At 38.6% G+C, this 21858-nt stretch overlaps 1 protein-coding gene across 5 annotated transcripts in view; it reads left to right on the forward strand.

Annotated features, from left to right (window-relative positions):
- Pcca (propionyl-CoA carboxylase subunit alpha) overlaps positions 1–21858 on the forward strand; it is a 387394-nt gene that overhangs the window by 101996 nt on the left and 263540 nt on the right. For all 5 annotated transcript variants that reach the window (XR_004945920.1, XR_004945921.1, XM_036199583.1 and 2 more), the window contains exons 7-8: positions 190–321; positions 13859–13895. Coding sequence is in view for 3 of the 5 variants with exons in the window: in XM_036199583.1 (XP_036055476.1) it covers positions 190–321; positions 13859–13895 (169 nt within the window). In the remaining 2 variants the exon portion in view is untranslated. The remainder of the gene's footprint in view (positions 1–189; positions 322–13858; positions 13896–21858) is intronic.

Raw genomic sequence — 21858 nt, forward strand, 5'->3', positions numbered from 1 at the left:
TTGTAAGGTAATACTATAATCTACATCTGATATATTGGCTCACATCCTTATTTTAACATTGGCTACAGAAATAATAATTAAATATACAGTTATATCATTGTATGTACCTGTATAAGCTCTTCTTTGTAAAAAATTGTGATTTCATATCATGATGTTTTGTTATTAAGTTAAACTTGTTTTTCTCCTCAGGCAGAAGAAGATGTCACTTTCATTGGACCTGACACTCATGCTATTCAAGCCATGGGTGACAAGATAGAAAGCAAACTATTAGCCAAGAGAGCAAAGGTCAACACAATCCCTGGTTTTGATGGGGTAGTAAAGGTGAGAAACGTTCAATTATATCTTTATGGCATGTGTCCTCAGTCAAACATTCTGTAACAAGTATGGGATAAAACACAATTATTGTTTATATATATGTATGTATATACACACACACACATATATGAGAAAAAATAGAATGGTTTAAGTCAGGTTGTTTTGAATGGTATGAACTATGAGCAGGGAGAAAACATTGGTATATTATATTTAATGAGTAGATATTGATGTATACTATCATAGAAAAAAAACTTGCATTGTAGTGTGTACACCTTTAATCCTAGCACTGGGGATGCAAATACAGACAGATTTCTGTGAGTTTGAGTTCAGTTTGGTCTACATAGCAAGTTCCAGGCCAGCCAGGGTTATAAAGTGAGACCCTGCCTCAAAATAAATAAACAAACAAACAAACAAACAAATAAATAAATAAAATAAAAAAATAAATAAATAAAATAAAATAAAATAAAATAAAATAAAAATTAAAAAAAAAATGGAAAAAAGAAAGTGCTATTAGATTTCTTGAGCATGTCTCCCTCGGCATCCTATGTAAGCTGCAGTCATGCTTCCGCAGCTCTGGAGAGCTTGATATCAAGCACTGGACACACTGGCCATATCAAGGAAGCCCAAATGACTGTGAACCTCGGACAGTTTCTAAGGTTCTCAAGGCTGGGATTGGGTGTGGGGTAACAGCCATCAAATAGCCAGCAAAAGCATTGAGGATTTCAGTTGCAAATGTACAAGAAACCTCTCCTAATGTGCTTGACAGAAAACTTATTTATTCATTCATTCATAATTTCATTCATTCATTCATTTTGCCCTTCATATGAATCTTGGGCCCCAGGCTCTTGATCTTGCTACTCTGTCTCTAGAATGGTGGGACTGCAGGCATACACTACCTCACATGGTCTTGATGGCAGAGTGCTGTTCATTTGACCCCCCAGGAAAACTACACCCTGGTCATACCCGGGCCATGTCAAGAGCAGAGTGTGTTTTTCTTATTAGCCCTTTGACCAATAGGCACAGGCCTCTCTGTTGGTGTAGAGGTGGGTGCAGTAATCTGGCATTTTGAGCTCTTCAGTTTGAAATTTATTTAATCCTAACAGTACTGATGAGTAACAGTTCGGATTAACACTGGCTCCATGAATAGCAGTGTCTGTAGGGGTTCTAGGAGGAGGCTTCCAGGGAACATTTGTCTGATTACTCCATTTTCACAGTAGATGTTTTCTTAAGAAATTAGTAGATATAGGGTCTCCTAAGAAGAGGGATTGTTCCTTGATTAGAGGTCTAAAGGTGAAAGCTGTGGATGGGACACTGGAAATGTGTGGGATGCCATCCCTGTCTGTCACACAGGTGCTTTGTAGGTGGAGGAAGAGCTTGTGTAGCATTGGCTGGAATTAAAGTTGATGCTGCATCATCTATATTGACAAAAACTGTGTGCATCTCTCTACTAACTATTGGACTCTCCTGTGAGTTGAAGGGCAGAGGGAGATGAGCACTTGATTTTGTGTCAGAGCATTGCCTGCTGTTTTTTTCCCTCTACTTCTTTTAGATGATACAAAATAAATATTTTTCCATTTTTTTGGTTTATAATCTTAGGTATCTTTACAGAAAAAAGTGGTACTTAATTTTTGGCATAGATTACTAGTTTATGGGTCTTATTTTCGTTTTTCAAATGTGTTATAAATACTGTATATATATTCCAATGTATAGGATAGCTATAACTCTTGTATACTGTTGCTAGGAATATAAATTTATGTTCCATTATAGAAATCAGTATGGAGATTCCTGAAGAAATTGTGAATAAAACTACTATACTACCCAGCTGTACCATTTCTGGGTATTTAGCTGAAGAAATCAAAGTCATCATACAGTAGAGAACCTTCACACTCATGTTTATTCAGGCACTGTTCATAATAGCTGTACAACATATAAAGAAACCTGTGACACAATGGAGTATTATTAAGCCATTACAAATAAATTATTTTGGTTATAGGAAAATGTATGGAACTGAGAATGATAATGTTTAGTCAAATAAGCCAGGCTCAGAATGACAAATATTTCTCCTAGATATGGGATATGGGGAGGAGGGCCATGAAAGTAGAACAGAGAGAGGCCTGGATAAAATGGAATTGGTAGATTGCTTGCTCCGTATGCATAAAGCCTTGGGTTGAGTCCTCAGCACTGCTTAGTCCTGCAATCCTAGTATTTGGGGGAGATGAAGAGAGGAGGTCAGATGTTAAAGGTCATCCTTGTCTACTTACTGAGTTTGAGGCTATCCTATTCTACTAGTCATGAGACTCTGTCTCAAAAAAAAAAAGATAAAGGGACCAGTAAGGGTGGGATAGTTATGGGTAATGGAGGATAAATATGATCTAAATAAAAGTATCTTTATGAATTATGACAAGTTTATGTCGTTTTAGAAAATTAATGTATACTAAACAAACAACTTGTAGAACTATCTTCCCTTCCTTCCATTTGTCCTTCTTTCTCTTTTTTTTCTAGTTCTTGAATTCAATATTATTTCTGGTACCATTTATTTCCCTTTAACAAGTTTAGTTTCATTCATCATTTATGTGGTGGTTTGAATAAGAATGGTCCCCTTAGGCTCCTGTAGTTGAATGCTTGGTCCCCAGTTGGTGGAACTATTTGGGAAGGATTAGGAAGTGTGGCCATGTAGGAGGTATGTTACTAGGGTTGGGCTTTGAGGTTTCAAAAGTCCATTCTTTTCCCAGTTAGGTCTCTTTCTGTCCATTGATAGTGGATCAGATGTGAGCTCCAATTACTTCTCCAGCTACTCTCCTACCTGCCGTCATGCTCACCACCATGATGACCATGGATTCTACTATCCTCTGGCATTGTGAGCACCGAATTAAACTCTTTCAAGTTGCCTCAGTCATGGTGTTTTGTCACAGCAACAGAAAAATAACTAAGACATCATCTAATTAACTAGCTCTTGGGAAATGGAGAGCAGAGGAAAAATTGTAATGTGCGACTTGTATAAGAAAACAGGGCTCATGAGTAAGGAAAAGGAATTAGCCAACAGTTACTTGCCACTCACCGTGATTGCAAAGAGCTTGAAGTTCCAATGAGGGACTAGCAAACATTCAGACAGTTTAGCCCATCTCAGTGACATTTATCTCAATAGACACAGACCCATATAGGAAGGGCACTGAACCCACGTTTTGGGTAAAAGTGATAGCTAAGCAGTAGGTGAGAGGCAATGAGTTAGGTACAAAGGAGTATTATGGTTGGACTCAAGGCTGTCAGTAAAAACATGGTCTTGGAAGATCATGGAGCAGAGAGACAGGGCCCACTCCAGCATACCATGAAGAACTACAGCAGGAGAGCTGGTAAGGGCTGAGATATGGCCACCAGTTCTGTGTAGAGGCTTTCCTTGTGGCTTTGGGAGCCCCCAGCCAGTTTGATGTAAATGGTTAATATGAGAGAATTGTATAAGAAAAAAAGTCATTTTGAGGAGTGGAGGGTGTAGCTCAGTAGTTGGAGTGCTAACTAGCTGTAAGCCCAGGGTTCAATCCCCAGTTCCAAGTAAAATCAGGTGTGGTTGTGCACATCTATAATCCCAGCACTTCAGAAGATTAGGAGCTCAAGGTCATCCTTGGTGACATAGTGGATTTGAGGCCAGCTCTGTCTCAAATAAATGAGTGAATGAATGAATGAATGTAATTTTTGTTTGCCAAATGCTACGAACATCAGCATAGAGTTAAACCTTATGATTGATATTCAAATAGGAATTCTCTTCCTTTTGTTGAGGCAGGAAATGATAGGTCCTAATACAAAGTGTTGGATGAAGCAAAGACCATGTTGGATCAGTAGGATTATGAATGCATTGGATGTTAGCTATGAAGTAGAGGGTGAGTCCCTCATTATTATAGCTGTAACACTGACAAAACAGCTTTTGGGACATGAATTTAATGCCTCTGAATCATTATTGCACTTTAATAGGAACTAGTAAGTGCTGTGCTCTAATTCCAGCATTTAGGAACAGAGGTGAGAAGATAGCTTCACTTCAGGGCCAACCTGAGCTACACAGTGAGACCTCAGGCATGGGGCTGGAGAGATAGTTGAGAACATTTGCTGCTCTTCAAGAGGATCTTGGAGAGTTTATTTCTAAGTACTCCTGTTGGATGCCTCACAATCACCTAAAACTCCCGGGGATCGCATACCTCTTCTGTTCACTATAGGTTTCTGCACATGTGTGACATCCATCCATTCACATAAAACAATAAAATAAGATTATTAAGAAAAAGACAAGTAAATTCAGCCACACCTTCTAGATGATGTCCATGTCAAATACTACTCTGCTTTGCTGCTCATGGTTCTGGCTGAGATTTTTCACATGTGTGACATACACACACATCGACACAAAAAAATAAAAATAAGAAGTCTTTTAAAAAGGCAATAGTAATGTCTATTTACACCACAGAGCAGAGTATGGCAATATACTTAAATGAGTTTTTAAATCAGGCAGCCCTTGATGCTGAACCTAACAACTTGATTTTGATGCCCAGAACCTAACAGTGAAGGAGAGAACCACTTCCTAGGAGCTGTCCTCTGATCTCCAATGTGTATATCCTTACCTACAAAATAAATAAGCAAATGAAAAAAGTAATAAAAGCTGTATTATTGCTTTAACAGAAGAAAGCTAGTATGAAGAAAATCATTAAAAAAATATAAAACATGAAAATGGATACCAACTCTATCCTAGAAATTAGAAATTAAGATATTATTAAATGTTAGTATTTTCTCCCAGCTAAACAAAAAAGAGAAAAAAGTTCCTTATTAATGATGCCTAAAGTCTTCATATTTTTGTAAAAGTCTGATTGCTGCTTTGTTCATTGCCTTGTTCCAGCTATGTTTACTGTGTTTTTTTTAAAATGTAACTTTTAGAAGAGTATACTAAATATCCCAAGGTTTTTGAAAGTACAGTCAAGCTTCAAACCTGAGTATTCATGGGTTTAGCATCCACAGAGCCAATCTCTGGGTTAAAAAATACTTAAGAAAAAAGTTGTGATGGACTGTATTGAACAGACATTGGCTTTTTGTCTTTTTTTTTCCCCCCTAACTAAATGATGCTGTGTAACAGCCATTGGCTTAGCATCTGCACTGTTGGGAGAGGGTTTAAAGCACAGGAGATGATATGGGTAGGTTACATGTATTTAAATTCTTCTCTCATACAATACATTACAACCTCTACCTCCCTCACTCTTCCCAGCTCCTCCCCCCCCAGATCCACCTCCCTGACTCCCCCCAGAAAAGAGCAGGCCTCCCAGGGATATCAACACAACATGGAACAACAAGATACTATAAGACCAGGCACAAAACCTCACATCAAGTCTGGACAAGGGAACCCAGTAGGAGGAAAGGGGTCCCAAGAGTAGACAAAAGAGTCAGAGGCACTTCCACCTCATGAAACACCAAGCCAACAGCCATAACATACATGCAGAAGACCTACAGCAGACCCATGCAGACTCTGTGATTGTCGGTTCAGTCTCTATGAGCCCTGGTTAGTTGATTTTTTGGTCTGTGTTCTCCTGGTGTCCTTGACCTCTTTGTCTTCCAGTTCCTCCACCCCCTCTTCTAGAACAATCTGTGGGTAGCCAGGACTCTTAGACTACAGTAGAGCTTCTGCTAGCCTGACTGAGTAAATGGAAAAACTTAATTGCCAGGCCCTTTCCTGGGTCCAGAATTAATGAAAACTTTTATTTACTCTATTTATTATTTGACTTTATTTACTTATTTCTATTTTTATTTGAGACAAAGTCTTGCTCTACAGCCTAGATTGGCCTCACGCTCATGCCCCTCTAGCCTCCCCATCTTGACTGGGTTACAGGTATGTGCTACCATGTCCCACTCACTTTCCTTCTGTTGTAGAATAGTGTAGAAATTAGTTTAGAAATTAGTGAAGATACAGCCCTTACTCATACTGGTATTTTTTCTCTCTCAAAACCAGTTGCTGATTTTGTTTCAGAACTAGCTGAGGAATGCAGACTGTTTATCTTTCATGTGAAGGATAACAATATTCTCATCTGGGACTGGGGATGTGACTTAATTGTAGAGCAGTCTAACATCATTTTCTTTTAATAAACTGTAAGATATTTGTACAACACATTTAACAGAATCCACTGTCTTCAGCCCTGAGCATTTATATATTTTCTGTGTCTTATATATATTAATTCTCAGACCTGTCTCAAGAATGTCTTATAGCTAAGAGTACATAGAAGATTCAGCACTATGTTTTCTTTAAAATCTTTTTACAGTTATTAATTCTCTCTGTGTGCATGAATGCATGCCATGATGCGAGTGTGGAGGTTATGAGACAGCTTGTGGGACTCACATCTTCCCTTCCACTATGCGGGTCCCAGGGTTTGAACAAAGGCTTTACATGCTGATCCACCTTACCAGCCCTCAGTCCTGTTCTTTCTTTTCACTTTTAATCATACATTTAATTTAATTTATTATTTTTAATGAATTTTTATTTTTGGAAATTATAACGTAAGTACATCATTTCCCTTTACTCCCTTCAACCCCTCCCATGCACCCCCTGTAACTCCCTCTTGTTTTTTCTTAAAATATTGCTATATTGGATTTGTGACATGTTAAAGATTTTTGCCTAGGAGAATTTTTTGTGAATAATGAACAATGTATATTTGGTAAAGTTCAATATTTATGTTTTTGTTTAAAAACTTAACATCTGTAATTGGGGTGAATTTTTCTTTCATTGCTTTTTATGGAGTTTAAATTTACAGCTCTCTCATTTGAAAACGTACTGCCATGTAAAGACCAGTTTTTAACTTAAAAAAGAAATAGGGGGTTGGAGAGGTAGCTCAGTGGTTAAGCACACATACTCCTTATCCAGAGCACCTGAATTCTGTTTCTAGTACCCACATCAGGTGCCTCACAACTGCCTGTAACTCCAGCTCTGATGGATAGTTCTAGCCTCCCAGAGCACCTGCATCCATCATATACATGATTAAAAATACATCTTCAGAGGGAAAACAGCAGTAGAGAAGCACTATATATTTTACTAGAAAAGCTTGTCTTGATGGCACATACTTCTAATCCCAGCGTTTGGGAGGTGAAGCAGGAGGAGCCTCTACGTCAATAATAGCCAAGAATTCAGAGATAATTTGAGGTACTGGGGCTTGGTTACTCTAAGTAAACAATGTTAGTCATTTACAGATATGCTTACAGATGTGTAGATTAATTAATTAATGCATTTACAGACAAGGGAAGGTACTGGGATTGGTTACTCCCAAGTCAATAATGGCTAGGTATTTACAGACAAGGGAAGGTACTGGGCTTGGCTTTTCTCAGGTGAGCAATATTTCATGGAGTGTACTTTTTTTTATCTGGAGACAGACTGAATCCTGATCCATTATTTGATGTTTTTGGCATGAGAAGTTCTGCTGGCATTTAAGATGACATCATGTAACAGAAGTATTCTGATGGAAGTGGATGGATAATTGTTGATTAACTGGACAAATAATGTTTTAAACATAGGTGCCAGTTTGTTAAACGTTGAGGATTCACTATAGAGCAAGACTCATCTTGTCATTGCCATGGAGATGAAGTGTGAAATGACTGGCTGTCACAGCTGAAGGATGGCTGTGGTGTGATTGCTTAGCAAAAGGGTCTGTCCTGGAGTGGGAGAACTGGGGAGGCCCAAAAGAGAATAGCATTTGGAGGGGACTAGAAGCCTGTTGTGCCCAGATGGTGAGAGGATGGTGCTTTTCCTCTGACCTAGAATGTCCCACTTGTGCTCCCTTGAGCATTCCTTCACTTCTTCATTGGTTTATTCCTTCACTTTTCATGCATCTGCTGCTTATTGAAAGACTGGTGCATCCAGGCTCTGGACTGGACATTTGAAAGCCACTGCTGAACAGATTAGACAATGAAATCGGACCTGTGGAGCTTCTGCGAATGGAGTAGGGAGCAACAGAGGGTAGACAACACAAGTAATACACCCCTGTTTCTTCAGGATGTGGTGAAAAACTTCATGTGAGCAGAATTAGCTCTGGCACACACCTGTACTTTGGAAGCTGAGGCAGGAGGATCATATGTTTGAAGCCAGCCAGCTACACAAATAGCTGTCTTTCACTACCTCCACAAAAGCTAGCCAGAGTAAGGTCATTCATTTCCTTGCTCCTAGACTAAAGTTGAGTTTTCTTTCTTTTTTTAAAATTTTCATTTTACGTATATGGGTGTTTTGCTTACATGTATGCCCATGTGCTACCATGCATGCCTGGTACGTATGGGGCCAGAAGAGAGCATCAGGCCCCTTGGAACTAAAGTTACAAATGGTTGTAAGCCACCTCATGGGTGCTGGAAATTGGACTTCGGTCATCTGGAAGATCAGAAAGTATTCTTTCTTTCTTTTTTTTTTCTCTTTGAGACACGGTTTCTCTGTTTTGCTTTGGAGCCTGTCCTGGAACTTGCTCAGTAGACCAGGCTGGCCTCGATCTCAGAGATCCACCTGCCTCTGCCTCCCACCACCACCCAGCAGATCAGCAAGTACTCTTAATTGCTGAGCCATCTCTCCAGTCCCTTGTTGAGTGGTTTTTGTTTGTTTGTTTGTTTGTTTGTTTGTTTTTTCAAGATAGAGTTTCTTTGTGTAGCTTTGTGCCTTTCCTGGAACTCACTCTGTAGCCTAGCTGGCCTTGAACCCTCAGACATCAGCCTGCCTCTGCCTCCCAAGTGCTGGGATCAAAGGCGAGCGCCACCACTGCCTGGCCTTGTTGAGTGTTTTTAACATGGCCTGTGGGTACTCTCCATTTCTCTGAGGCTCCAGCAGTTGGTATTCCCCTCTGCTGTCATTTGTTAGCACTCTGTTCAGAAGCATCTGAGAAGGCTTCTAGGCATCTGGGATTGAGTTACACATCCCACCATCACACTACCTATTTATTGCTTCTATGGAATATACATCACAACATTGTTTGTTAATTACTGTGTATCATATCTAAGGTCTGGCTGTTCTCCTAGCTTGCAAGTTCCATGAGAGCTTGGACGGTTCCTGCCTTCCCTCTGTGTTTTCAGGGCCTTGCTGGTGGCCAGTCTTAGTAAGTGATGACTTGATGAAATAGAAGAGAATTTTTCTCTGAGCTTAGCCAACAGGACGGACAAAGGTTGGGGGAGCCTAGGTTTTCGGTGAGACTGCAGGTTAGGTGGAATGGACTGGGCTTGGTGCTGGCCTTGGGCAGGTATGATGAAGCATTGAAGCCTAGTCACATATTCTGAACTTTGTCCTAAGGCAGTAGTCTGTCATGGAAAGATTTAAGTGGATTTTTGTAGCAGGAATCTTAAAAGTTCTTATTAATAAAAACAAACCGCGGCCAGGTATTGTGGTGACCACTGGAAGCTCAGAGAAGCAGAACAAGCCACAGCTACCTCACCTGCCAGATCCTCAGCTGATCCTGTTTCCTCAGACTGGAAGCCTCTGAGTCCTCATCCGAATGGGTCTCAGCTGAACTGTGCTGCCTGAAAGTCTAAAAACTTAACCAGCCAAATGTTTAACTAGCCATATGCTTCTAGTTTCTGGTCTTCCAGCCTTATATACCTTTCTGCTTTCTACCATCACTCCCTGGGATTAAAGGCCTGAGTCACCATGCTTGGCTGTATCCTTGAACAGATGGATTTCTGCCTCTGGAATGCTAGGATTAAAGGCGTGTTCTACCACTGCCTATTCTCATGTTTAATATTGTAGCTGTTCTGTCTCTGACCCCCAGATTAGTTTATTAGGGTGCACAATATTTTGGGGGAACACAATACCACAGATTTTAGGATTTTTTTTTTACTTATTTTAGACTTTTGAAACATGGTCTGGCTTTGACTTCACCATTCTCCTGCCTCAACCTCCTGTACATATAGGTATGTACCACCATACCTTGTTACTCATTTGTTTTGATAACATTTAATGCCTTGACAATTATTGCATAATAAAAAAAAAAACTTTTAAGCATGGCAGATTTTGGTTTTAAACCATGAAAGTGTTATGGAGAATGGAATCATAATCCTATGGTAAATCTTAACCATGTTCCTAAGAACATAAAGTGTTAAGTGGCAGTCCCCATACCCCCAGCTTGTGACAGGGCTGCTGAGCTTTTAAACTGTCTGTATAGACACTCTCCTTACCTTCAGAAGCTGACAGGCCATAGGGAATGTGCTGCTGCTGGATGTACTATGTCTGTCCTGCATATCTTTGGGTTTAAGAATTGCCCTCTGGGGCTGGAGAGATGGCTCAGAGGTTAAGAGCACCGACTGCTCTTCCAGAGGTCTTGAGTTCAATTCCCAGCACCCACATGGTGGCTCACAACCATCTGTAATGAGATCTGGCACCCTCTTCCATATACATAATAAATAAATAAGTCTTTAAAAAAAAAAAAAAAAAAGAATTGTCCTCTGAAAGCCCAGCCCAATTCACTATCTTCCTTCATAGTACCAAAGCCACCAAATTTCTAGGCTGTGTCACAGAAGGCCCAGCCCAGCAATGGCCTTGCCTTCCACCCTAACTGGTCTTCTCCCTCCTAGGCCCTTCTGTTTCTAGAATGCACTAAGCTTCTTTTTAGTTAAGATTCCATTGTATGCTGGTTCTCTGTTAGGAGGATCCTTTTTGGATAATCTAACACAAGTTTTTCCTCTTACTCTGCCTGTTTCCATGACATGTACCTGTCCGTTCTCAGTTGACTTGCTTGTCTTTGTGACTTCTTGGTTCTCTTTGTGGACTAGGATTCTAGAAGGGCAGAAAGCAGACTGCATATACTGCTGCTAGGAAGTGTTCATTGGATTTGTGTCTAGAACATATGGATCATAATTCTTTTAAATGGCTGTTTGGTATGCCATTTCAACCACTGTACTGTTTAGGTATTAGTCCTACTGTTTGCTGAAGGTTCACTAAATTGTTTTCCAGATGTTTTACCTCTCAAAATATCACAATTGAAATTAACAAATTCTTTGTGAGTTTTTGTTCATGCATGTGAAGGAGGCATCCATAAGATAACTTTCTAAAATCTGTGGGTAGAGAGAGACAGGCTCTCAGAGTTTGATAAGTGCCATCAACTGTTTGCACAGAGGTTATGTGCTTGCTTTGGCACTGCAGTGAGAAGTGCTGCTTACACTTATGTCCGTGGTCACACTTCAGTCTGCTGGATCCACAGTGGGATCCCTGTGTAATTTCCACTGCTGGATCCAGCGATGGCTGTTGTGTTTTATGTATCCCTTTAGATTTGTTTTTTCTGAAGTTAATCATCTGTTTTTTTCTGACTGATTGACAAGTCTGTCAAAGTTTTATTAAATGCTTTATTCTATCCATAACCCTGTAAGGAAGTTCCATGGTGTCTTATGTTAGTGTCATCGACTTAGGAGCTATTTGGAGTTTAATTTTGTGTAGGCCATAATATAACTAAATGTGCTGAGTTGCATTTAGTATTTTTGAAAACAATGACAATGTTTTATAATGCCTAGTACATAATAGATATTCAATGATTTTTTTTTTGGCTCAATGAATGAAAAATGAACATTTAATTTTTAAGGCAATTTGATTTTATCTGAAAGTTCATGTCTCAGAAATTGATTTTCATAGTAGGAAAACTTGAACATATACCTTAGAGAAAAGTTAAGATTGTTTTGTACCATATAAAGGATTTGGGGAAGTTTCACTTTACATGTAAAACATAACACACATGTGTATCATGTACATACATAAATGCCTGACAAAATAGGAGAAATAGATTCTGGGTACTGTGTTTAACCTTGCCTGCTGGCTTTCTTTGGATCCCAAGCCTTTTAGCTTGCAGTTTAATTTCTCGGAGACTATCTTTGGCACATACACTATTTATTCCACATTGACTGAGATGTTAAGAGTTTCCTTGTAGCTGATTATAATCCCATCCTCATCAGCCCTCACTCTTGCTGTTTTTTGTTCAAGAGGCACTAATTGTTTGCATTTGGCAGGTTTAACACTTCCTGACTAGAGGCTGTTAAAGGCAAGTATTCTCCAATAACTGTCACTGGCTGGAACAAAGAGCCTCCCAACTCAGTGTGTGGAAACCATGAACATTCTTAAATGACCCTTTCGTGGATTTTTATCCTTCTAAGCAAAAATCTAGAGAATGTAGGGTTGGTGTAAACAGCAAGGTATAGAAAGGCAGTAAACCCTGAGTTTTTGGGGGTGGGGAGGGAGTGAGGTAGAGATTTATCTCTGACTTGAAAACAATTGTTATTTGGAAAATCTCATTAGCAGATGTGACTCTTGGAGTAAAAAAGACTTAAAACTGATGTCGTTTTCAGGGTTGCTTTGAACTTAACAAGCACCTATTTGTGGAGCAGACTGGCTAATGAAAGGAAATTAAATTTTTCTGACAACTTCCCCTGCCAGCCTCCTTATTCAGGGATGTTGTTGGGTACTGAAGACTTTTAAGGAAGAATTTCTTTTCTTTTTCTTTTTTTAAAACTGGACATAAGTGAACCAGTTATTTTCCCAGTCCCAGCTTGGGGAGGATTCTGTCATGATTGCTCTTCATTTTAAATGTAGTAATTTAAAAGCCTAAAAAAAAAATGCCAGTCTTCACTTAATGTTTTGAAGCTGTGTAAGAATTTCTGCATACTTATCAACTGGGCAACTGGTGGTTTTAGAACGTGGCTGATAGTCCATATTGTGTTACTGGATTACAAAAAGTAATTAAATTGAGAAAGTGGCTTGAAGTTCAGAATTCTCTTTATCATTACATGAAAACTGTGTCCATGGAGTTTGTACAGCACATGTCAGGTTCATGGTAGATGAACGGCTTAGGCTGGGGCAATTTTTAGATGCTTAGGATTTCAAGTATCACTTGTGACAAGTGAGTCAATAAACACTGGCCTTGGATTTCAGAAAGGAGTCCTTAGCTTGCTTTTTCATACCCCCTTCACTCTACAGTTTGTTCATTGAATTTAAGGTTTTAACTTATGTACCTATCTACAACTGCAAGATAAAATATGTACCTGAGGAAAAGGGTAAAAAAAAATAAGAAAGGATAATGGAAATCACAGAAGTTTTGTCTTTTTAGAAACAATTGGTAATTCCTGTGGGTACTGGAAATTTACTTCTAGAAAATCAATAGGGCTCCTCCCAAACAATAGACAGTCAACTCCCCCTGCTGACAGAATCTAGGAAAACAGGGTATGTAAATAGACGAGCAGGCTGCAGACAAGCTTTAATGATCTGATTTACGACAGAATATTGATTGTAAAAATCTAAATTCTGCCATTAAATTCCGGCAACTGCACCGAATCATTGGCAATTCTGGTCATGTTTCCTGCCAGCTCATTTCAAACCGCTTTGAGTTTCTTAATATAATAACGACGAGGGAGAATTTACATTCTACTTATGGTATTAATTTTACATTTCTCTGAATGAAAAGGGTTAGAAGGTTGTAAAATTGAACATTAAATGAATCAGAGGAGACAGTAGTGCAATATATGACTGCCCTAAAGACATTGTGCAATGCCTCATGGGATTAATGTTGGGTCTCATTTCCTGCCTTTACAGGATGCAGATGAAGCTGTCAGAATTGCAAGGGAAATTGGTAAGTCCTTAAATTAACTTCGGTAGTGTTTCTGTGTCTTTCAGCAGATACGGTTGAGCAAACACGTAATAAGTAATTCCCATAGAGCAAATAATATTTTAATAGTTTTCAGTTTCTGATTACTTGTGGCTCTGGAAGAATTTATCAGTTGAATTACCATATTCTATTATTAAACTAGGATTTGCAATCATTTGATCTTAGCTCTAGCTCTTTCACAAGATGTAATCACTAACTAATTAAAACAAGCAATTGTCTGAAGATTGGGCACAATGTGTATTTGTATGTGAGCATTTGAATGTTGTGTGTTTCGGCATGCAAGACATAATACACATGATTCAAATTAAAATGTACTTGATAGGCTTGTCCAAGTTTTTACCCTTTCCTAAAATGTTAAATATCAACTTAATAACCTTGCTAGGAAAGATGCAATAGAAAGTGAGAGGTGAGAATTGGACATCTTAAACTGGAGTGAAGAGAAAACTGAAGAACATTTTAAAGCTGTTGTATATTAAATTTCAAGTATATTCCTTGTGCTCATGAACACAAATGTATTTGCAGTGTTTGCTAATGGAAAAACTGAGAAAGAAAAACAAAGCTCTGAAAGTGATAATTTTAAGTCAGACCAGTACTTATATATATATCTGATGGAAAGCTGTAGGTAGGCAAGGGGTACCAGACACTGGCAGTACTCAAAGACCTACTAATACAGCATCTTGACATTGCAGTGTTTCTGCATTCCACATACTAATATTTTTGTAGCCCTGTCTTCTCACTGTGGTTTGTTGCTTAGAATTTTTGCCTATGATGGGAGAGCATTTGATTTGGCAAAGTTTATATAGGCATGGTATCTAGAAACATTGGTCCAAATCATGGCATTAATATATTCTTGCAAATATTACAAGCTAGCATAGAGTTCTTCAGTCTAGTGTTCTTCCTGAGCTTCCAGTTGCCTACATATAAACTTCTGTGATTGGAAAAGATTTTTGGCTTATTGTGTCTCATTTCTGTTGGTTATGGTTAAATTATTTGGTTTTTCTCATTGTTAAGTGTTCTTTGTTGTTTATTTGTTTTGGAAAACTGACTGGGATTTAAGACCAGTATATATAAGATAATATTTTATCTGTTGACAACATCTCTTATTGATTGCTTCTTCAAAGTTGCCAACATGTTCAGAAGCTTTTCAGTACTAATTACACAGTAAGACTTGGTAGGTTACATAATGCTGCTATCTATGGGTTAAATCATTGGTATCTCTTGCTCCCCAAGAAACACTCGGCTGGCTTCTGAGACTTTCCTAAAGTAGCTTAGTTTTATTTATATACTTTCAAACTCGAAATGGCTTTTTAGTTATAGTTTAGGTATTACTACCTACCCAACCATCTATGATAATATTATTTTTTAATAGACAATATGTAATATTATTATTGCAATCTTTAGAGGGATTTTTGAATTCCATCCATATATCTTTCCTTCAGTCTTGGGTGGGTCCTTGATGATTTCTTCCTCTTCCCTATGTTTTTTCTAATTCTTCCCTTGTTCTCTCTCATTTGTGAAGTACATGTTTGCAATTGTGGCTATTAAATAGAAGCTTTTAGTGAAATGAAACACAGTAAAGAAATTGGGTCATCAGCTTTTCAAGGCTTTAGGAATTTCCCAGAGAACCCTTCCAAATCACACAGAGACCTCCAGTGAAACCCTTTCCTTCAATTGCCTTCCAGAATCAATTACACAATATTCAGGTGTGTGTGTATGTGTGTGTGTGTGTGTGTGTGTGTGTGTGTGTGTGTGTGTGTATACATGTATGTACATATGAGTGTACCATTTGGTTTTTTCTACTATATTGTTGAGGTATATCACACTTATATGATGTTTTGGATGGCCATTGTGAGTTCACTTAAGATTGAGTTGGTGGGGAGTTGTTCTTTCCTTCCACCATGTGGGGTACAAGGATTGAACCTGGCTTATCAGGCTTGGAGGCAAGCAACTTTACCTGCTGTGCCATCTTGTTGGTCTAGGAAGAAAGTTCTATTTATCTTTATAAGTGGTTATTTTGTCTTCATGGAGTCACTATTTTAATAGAGTTGATTATTAGTTAGTTTTCTAGTGTTTCAGAGTGTTTGTTCATAAAACAAGAGGTTTTCTAGTACCTGTTAATGGTACTGATCATCCGTCCTATCAGGGTGCTCTCGTGATCATTGGGGTAGGTAAATAGAAGTTTATAGTAAGATGCAAGCACAGGGCATAGTTACTGAGCTTCACTGCCTATCTGATGAGCGATGAGCTTGGCTTCCTGTGGTTCTGAAACTTGTGTCTGGTGCCTGTGTTTTCTGAGTGGCACATAGGGCTGCACTCTGGCTCTTTGGAGGCCCTGGCCTTCTTCTGCCACTCCTCTTCCACCTTCCTTTTGGTGTGCTATCTATGGCTTTTTAAAAAGTAGTTCAAGTTGTTCATGCAGAAGGACTAATTATCAATATTTAATAGAAAAGTATTTAGCTAATCTTGAAAGCCTTTATTTTCTTTATTTCATGCTGTTTAGTATTTTTTTTCTCACATTTATGCCTGGCAAAGTTATACTGAAGAAATCTCTGGAATAAGATAATTTATGCTTTCTTCCTGAACTTGCTTTTGGATAATTTATTTGGTAATTTGATCTTCAATGAAAGATATATTTATGATCTAAGATTTAATTAAAATGCTTAAGGAAAATTATATTGTAAGATATGATGTTAAAATGTTCTTTGTGAAGTCCATTCAGTAATCAGATATTTGGTTCTGGGGATAAGCTCCGAGGGACAGTCCTGTAGCTAGTACAAGGCTCTTGATGCAGTTTCTAGTGCACACATACCACACACACACACACACACACACACACACACACAGAGATGTTTCTACTGAAGTAGTGCAGCTGTATGAGTTTAGAATGACACTCCTGTGAGATGGAAGAGTGGGTTCTGTGATCCTTTCTCTTTCTTACCGTCATGTGGGTCACTGATGCTTTCCAACATACACATTAGTGTAACTGCTTAAGTTCTGTTTGTTTTAGCATTGGGTTCGCCTTGTCTCTTTTGTGTCAGTCTTTCCTTTTCTTTCTTTTCATTGTTTGTTCTTACTTGCCTCTCTCTTCCTTTTCCTTTTTCTGTTACTCTGTTGCAAACAGACTGTATAACATTCAAGTAGTAGTATGGAAACATACTGGTTTGTGTTTGGAAACTTCCAGCTGGTGAATGTCTGCTCTAATCTATACACCCCAGTGCGCTGATTTCTGGTTCTTGTAGCTGAATTAGATCTACCGGCTTTTATTTGCCCAAGCAGTGAAAGATAGGCCAACTTTTCCGTAATGTCTACTCAGTTTTCTATGCCAAATTACCAGTGTTCTGTATTGGTTTATTGTACTTTATAACATATTTTGATTATATCTTTACATGTGCAGGATTGATTAATTCTTATTTAAACTAAACACACTTAAAATATTATAATTAATACTTATTGTTAATATATAGATAAATATTACATTTAGTATTAAAATTATATTTAATATACTAGCTTCACATATTTATAACAATATTATTAATCAAGATAGTTTTCATTAAAATGCAAATATATCAATACATATTTATTTCTGCGCATTTAAAGCCTACTGAGGAAAGACAAAAATATGCTGTATTTACTCTTATTTTTTTTAAATCATTTTTCTTTTTGGAAAAACTCACAATTCGTTTTTAAGGGAACAGTAGTAGTAGATTTTGCCTATATGTTCATTGTAAAATGGTTCTTTATTTTTCTTTCTTTTTGGTGTGTGTGTGTGTGTGTGTGTGTGTGTGTGTGTGTTTTGATGTCAGGGTGATGGTGAAGGTTTGGTAGATTTGGCAGGGAACCCTTCTGGTTCTGGGCTTGGCTGGCAGGCTTTTTATTACCATTTTCATCTCTTGAATTGTTACAGATCTTTTACAGTTGTTTATATAAGTCATATGTGTTTGGAATTCACTTCTTTCACATTTCCCAGGCTTTTCGAATATTGGTTTTTAAAATACTATATCGTGATCCCTAGGTTCTTGTTGTTTGTATGTGTGTGTGTGTGTATGTGCGTCTTTGTGTGTCTTTGTGTGTGTGTGTGTGTGTGTGTGTGTGTGTGTGTGAGAGAGAGAGAGAGAGAGAGAGAGAGAGAGAGAGAGAGAGAGAGAGAGAAAAGAGGCTGGTCTGGAGTCACAATATAGACCAGGCTGGCCTTGAACTCATAGAGATATCTACCCTTGCCTCCTGAGTGCTGGGGTTGAGACATGTGCCACCATGCCCAGCCCAGTTCTTTGTTTTATTGGAATCTGTAGTAGCCCCCTTTTCATTTTTAATTAATTTGGGTGTTCTTTCTCTCTCTCTCTCTTTGGTTAATTTGGCTATAAATTTGTTAATTTTATTTATTTTTTCAAATACCAACTCTATACTAGTAAGGATTGAATCTACGTATCCTTTAGTCTTCATCTATTAACTTCTACCTTGATCTTTATTATTTCTTGCTTTTTTATTACTGCTTTTAGGTTTGGATTCTTGATTTTCTAGTCCTTGAGGTATGTCGTTAGGTTGAGAGCTTTATAAAATTTTAATGTAAACTCTCACCTGTAAATTCAGAGGAGATTTGTGGGACTTCCTTAGCTGTGCTCCAAAGGTTCTGCTAAGTTGTGTTTTCATTTTCATTTGATTCTAGAAACATTGGATGTTTCTTCCTGATTTATTTAGTGACTCAAGGGTTTGTTGCTCAGTCTTCATGTATTTGTGTGGTTTCTATAGATTTTCTTACTACTGATTTCTAGTTTTATCACACTGATCTTATAAGACAGTAGTGATGAATCATTTATGTTTGCGAGGAGGACTTGATTGGATGCTGAATATGTGGTCTATTTTAGAGAAGATTCCATGGACTGCTAAGAAGAATATGCATCCTGTTTCTATTAGATGGAATGTTCTGTATTCATTTGGTCTATGGTATGGTTTAAATCTGAGCTTTCTTTGTTGAGTTTTAATTTTGATGACCTAGAGATGAGAGTGAGGCATTGATGTTAGCCACTACTATTGTAAAAGTACCTATCCAACTTTCATGTTTGTTAATGCTTGCTTGTGAAATTAGGAGCCCGCCTTTGCTGCAAACGCACTTACGGCAGTAGCTTGTCTTGATTAATTAATTCCCCTTATTAGTATGTGGCGACCTCCTTTTCCTTTCTGTCTAATTTTGGCTGGAAGTCTACTTTATCAGGCATCAGAATAGATATGCCGCCTTGTCTTGGTGTTCGGAGCATCACTGACAGAGTTCTCTCCACCCTTTGACTCTCAGTCTTTGGTGGAGTCTTCTTGAGCAGTAAAACATGTTTCTTGGAAACAACAGAAAGCTGGATCAGGTTATCTGGTCAGTCAGCCTGTGTCTTTTAGTGTGCTGAGGCCATTCAAAGTTTTACTGAGAGATGTTAACTAATTCCTGTGATTTTTGTTGGTTAAGTGGGTTATAGTTTGTTCTTTACTTTCTCCTCTTAGTATAAGGGTTTTGCTGGTTTCCTGGGTTGGGTAATGGATTCTTTATAGCTCTCCTTTGCTTAGCTATTCCTCTCAAGAAGCTTATTCTGTCCCGTGCTCTTGTGGTTGATAATTTTTCTTCTTTCTTTTATGTAGTATTTTAAGTGTCTTCTGTAGCATTGGCTTAGTTGTCTTGAAGTGCTTCCGAGTATGCTTGTCTTGAGATGTCCTGTTTCTCCATCAGGTTTAAAAATAGCCATCTTGGTTGGTAGTATTTTTACTTCCATCTTGGTTGGTGGTTTTTCACTACCAGGGCCTAATATTTATAGTCCAATACTTTTCTGGCATTGAGGGTTACTGCTGAGAGAGCTAATGTTATTTTGTGTTCTTTCTTTTGTAGGTAAGCTGAAAATTGTTCCTTTAAAGCTTTTGTTTCTTTGTTTTATATTTTGGAATTGTGTATAATATGTTATAGGAAGGTTCTTTGGTTGTGTCCATTTGGAGTACTAAATGGCTGTTACATTTGAATGTTGATAGGCTCTCACTATAAGCTCTGTCTGGCCTATGTAGACCAGGCTACCCTTAAACTCACAGAGATCTACCTGCTTCTGTCTCTCTAGTACTGAGTTAAATGGTGTCTTCTACCATGCCCAGTTGAATATCTAATTTTTTTCTGCTGTCATTTCATGCTTTTAGTATTTATTTCAGCCCTTCTATTATCGTGTGGATGTTCAGGTCTGTTCTGATGAGTTCTCTGATATAATGGATATATTCATTTATTTTTTCTTATTGATTTAGCATTTTGTCAGTCTTACTTTCTATTCTTGATATTTTCTTCTGCTTAGTTTAGTTTATTGGTAATAGTGTCTGTCCACTGTTGTTTTTAAAAAAATATTCATTAAAATTTTAATTTTAATAATTTCTGGTGTTTTTGTTGTAAAAAAAAAACAACGTAGTTTCCCTGTTGAAGTTTTCTTCTATGTTGCTGACTTAAAAAAAAACAAAAACAAAAACAAAAGCAAAAAAACTATACTTCTGTCGTGGTTAGGGTTTTATTGCTGTGAAGGGACACCATGACTATGACAACTCTTATAAAGAAAAACATTTAATAGGGGCTGGCTTACTGTTTAGAAGATTTAGTCCATTATCATCACAGCAGGAAACATGGCAGACATGATGTTGGAGAGGGAGCTGAGAATTCTGCATCTGGATCTGTAGGCAGCAGGAAGAGAGAAAGAGCCACTGGATCTGGTTTGAGTTTCTGAAACCTCAAAGCACACCCCCGGTGACACTTCCTTCAACAAGGTCACACCTCCTTATCTTTTTAAATAATACTATTTGCTATGAGCCTGTGGGGGCCATTTTCATTCAAAACACCACAATTGCTGATTTCACTGTCTGTTTCCTGACATTTTTTCTGTGCTGCTGTCTTCCTGGGTCCACATTTAATTCATTTTCTTGTTTTTAATCCTCTGTTGTGTCACTGATCATTTTTGTGAGATGACTTTTGAAAACTATATTTGGTGTTGCGCCTGTTCCTGTGTCTTTGAGTTTGGTAGTTTGGGCCAGTCATGGGTGCCTTGCTTTCTCATGCTTCCTTCATTTCTGTTATCTGTTTGGCTCACTGTTTTGGTTTTGGGAGGAATCTCCTTGAGCAGCCCATTCTTTTTGGTTTTGTCTGTGCTTTCTAAGACAGGGTCTACCTGTGTACCCCTGACTTTGCTGACCAGGCTGGTCTCTAAATGGTGGGTGACCTTTGCTTCCCTTGCCCAATGCTGATGTTATAGGTGTGGGCCCCATGCCCACAGAACAGATCACTCTTGAAGGCTCAACCCTTAGTGTGCTTTTCAAAGTGGCGCACTTCCACTTGCCTGTCAATGAGCTGTGCATCTGACACAGGGTTGGCTTTACTTCTCTGCATGGCGCAACTTCTCTTTGCTCTTTGCCTGGTGCATTGCTTCATTTCCTTCATGGATTTCCAGCAGACAAAGTCCTCTTTTTCTCATTCTGACTCTGGCCTCCATTGGCTTACACAGAGGCAGCCTCTAGACTGCCATCTTACCTAGGGGTTCAAGTCATGGTAATAAAAGGGGATTCATTGTAGCACCTTATACAGCAGCACCTGGGCAGGCCAGCAATGGCTGTCTCATGCTGGAAAAGCAGAGAACACATGTGTGCTGGCTGCCTCAGTGGTCCAAATTTGGTACTGGAATCCTGGAGCTCCCCTGGAGAGAGGCTGGTATTAATTCCACACTGGACATTCAAAGAACCTGGGGCCCCGATATCAGTGGGGAACATCATTAGCAGTCACAGACTCATGCAGATGAGGAGGCGAAGGTGCCAGCTCTCACTGCATTCTTCCTGGCCCTATAGACTGCTCATTGCAATGTGCTCCCCACTTTGAGGGCAGCTCTTATCCCTTATAGACAGCCCCAAAGGGGTGTCTCTAAGCTGCTTCTAAATC

The sequence above is a fragment of the Onychomys torridus genome, chromosome 9 (assembly GCF_903995425.1).
Source record: "Onychomys torridus chromosome 9, mOncTor1.1, whole genome shotgun sequence".
NCBI lineage: Eukaryota > Metazoa > Chordata > Mammalia > Rodentia > Cricetidae > Onychomys > Onychomys torridus.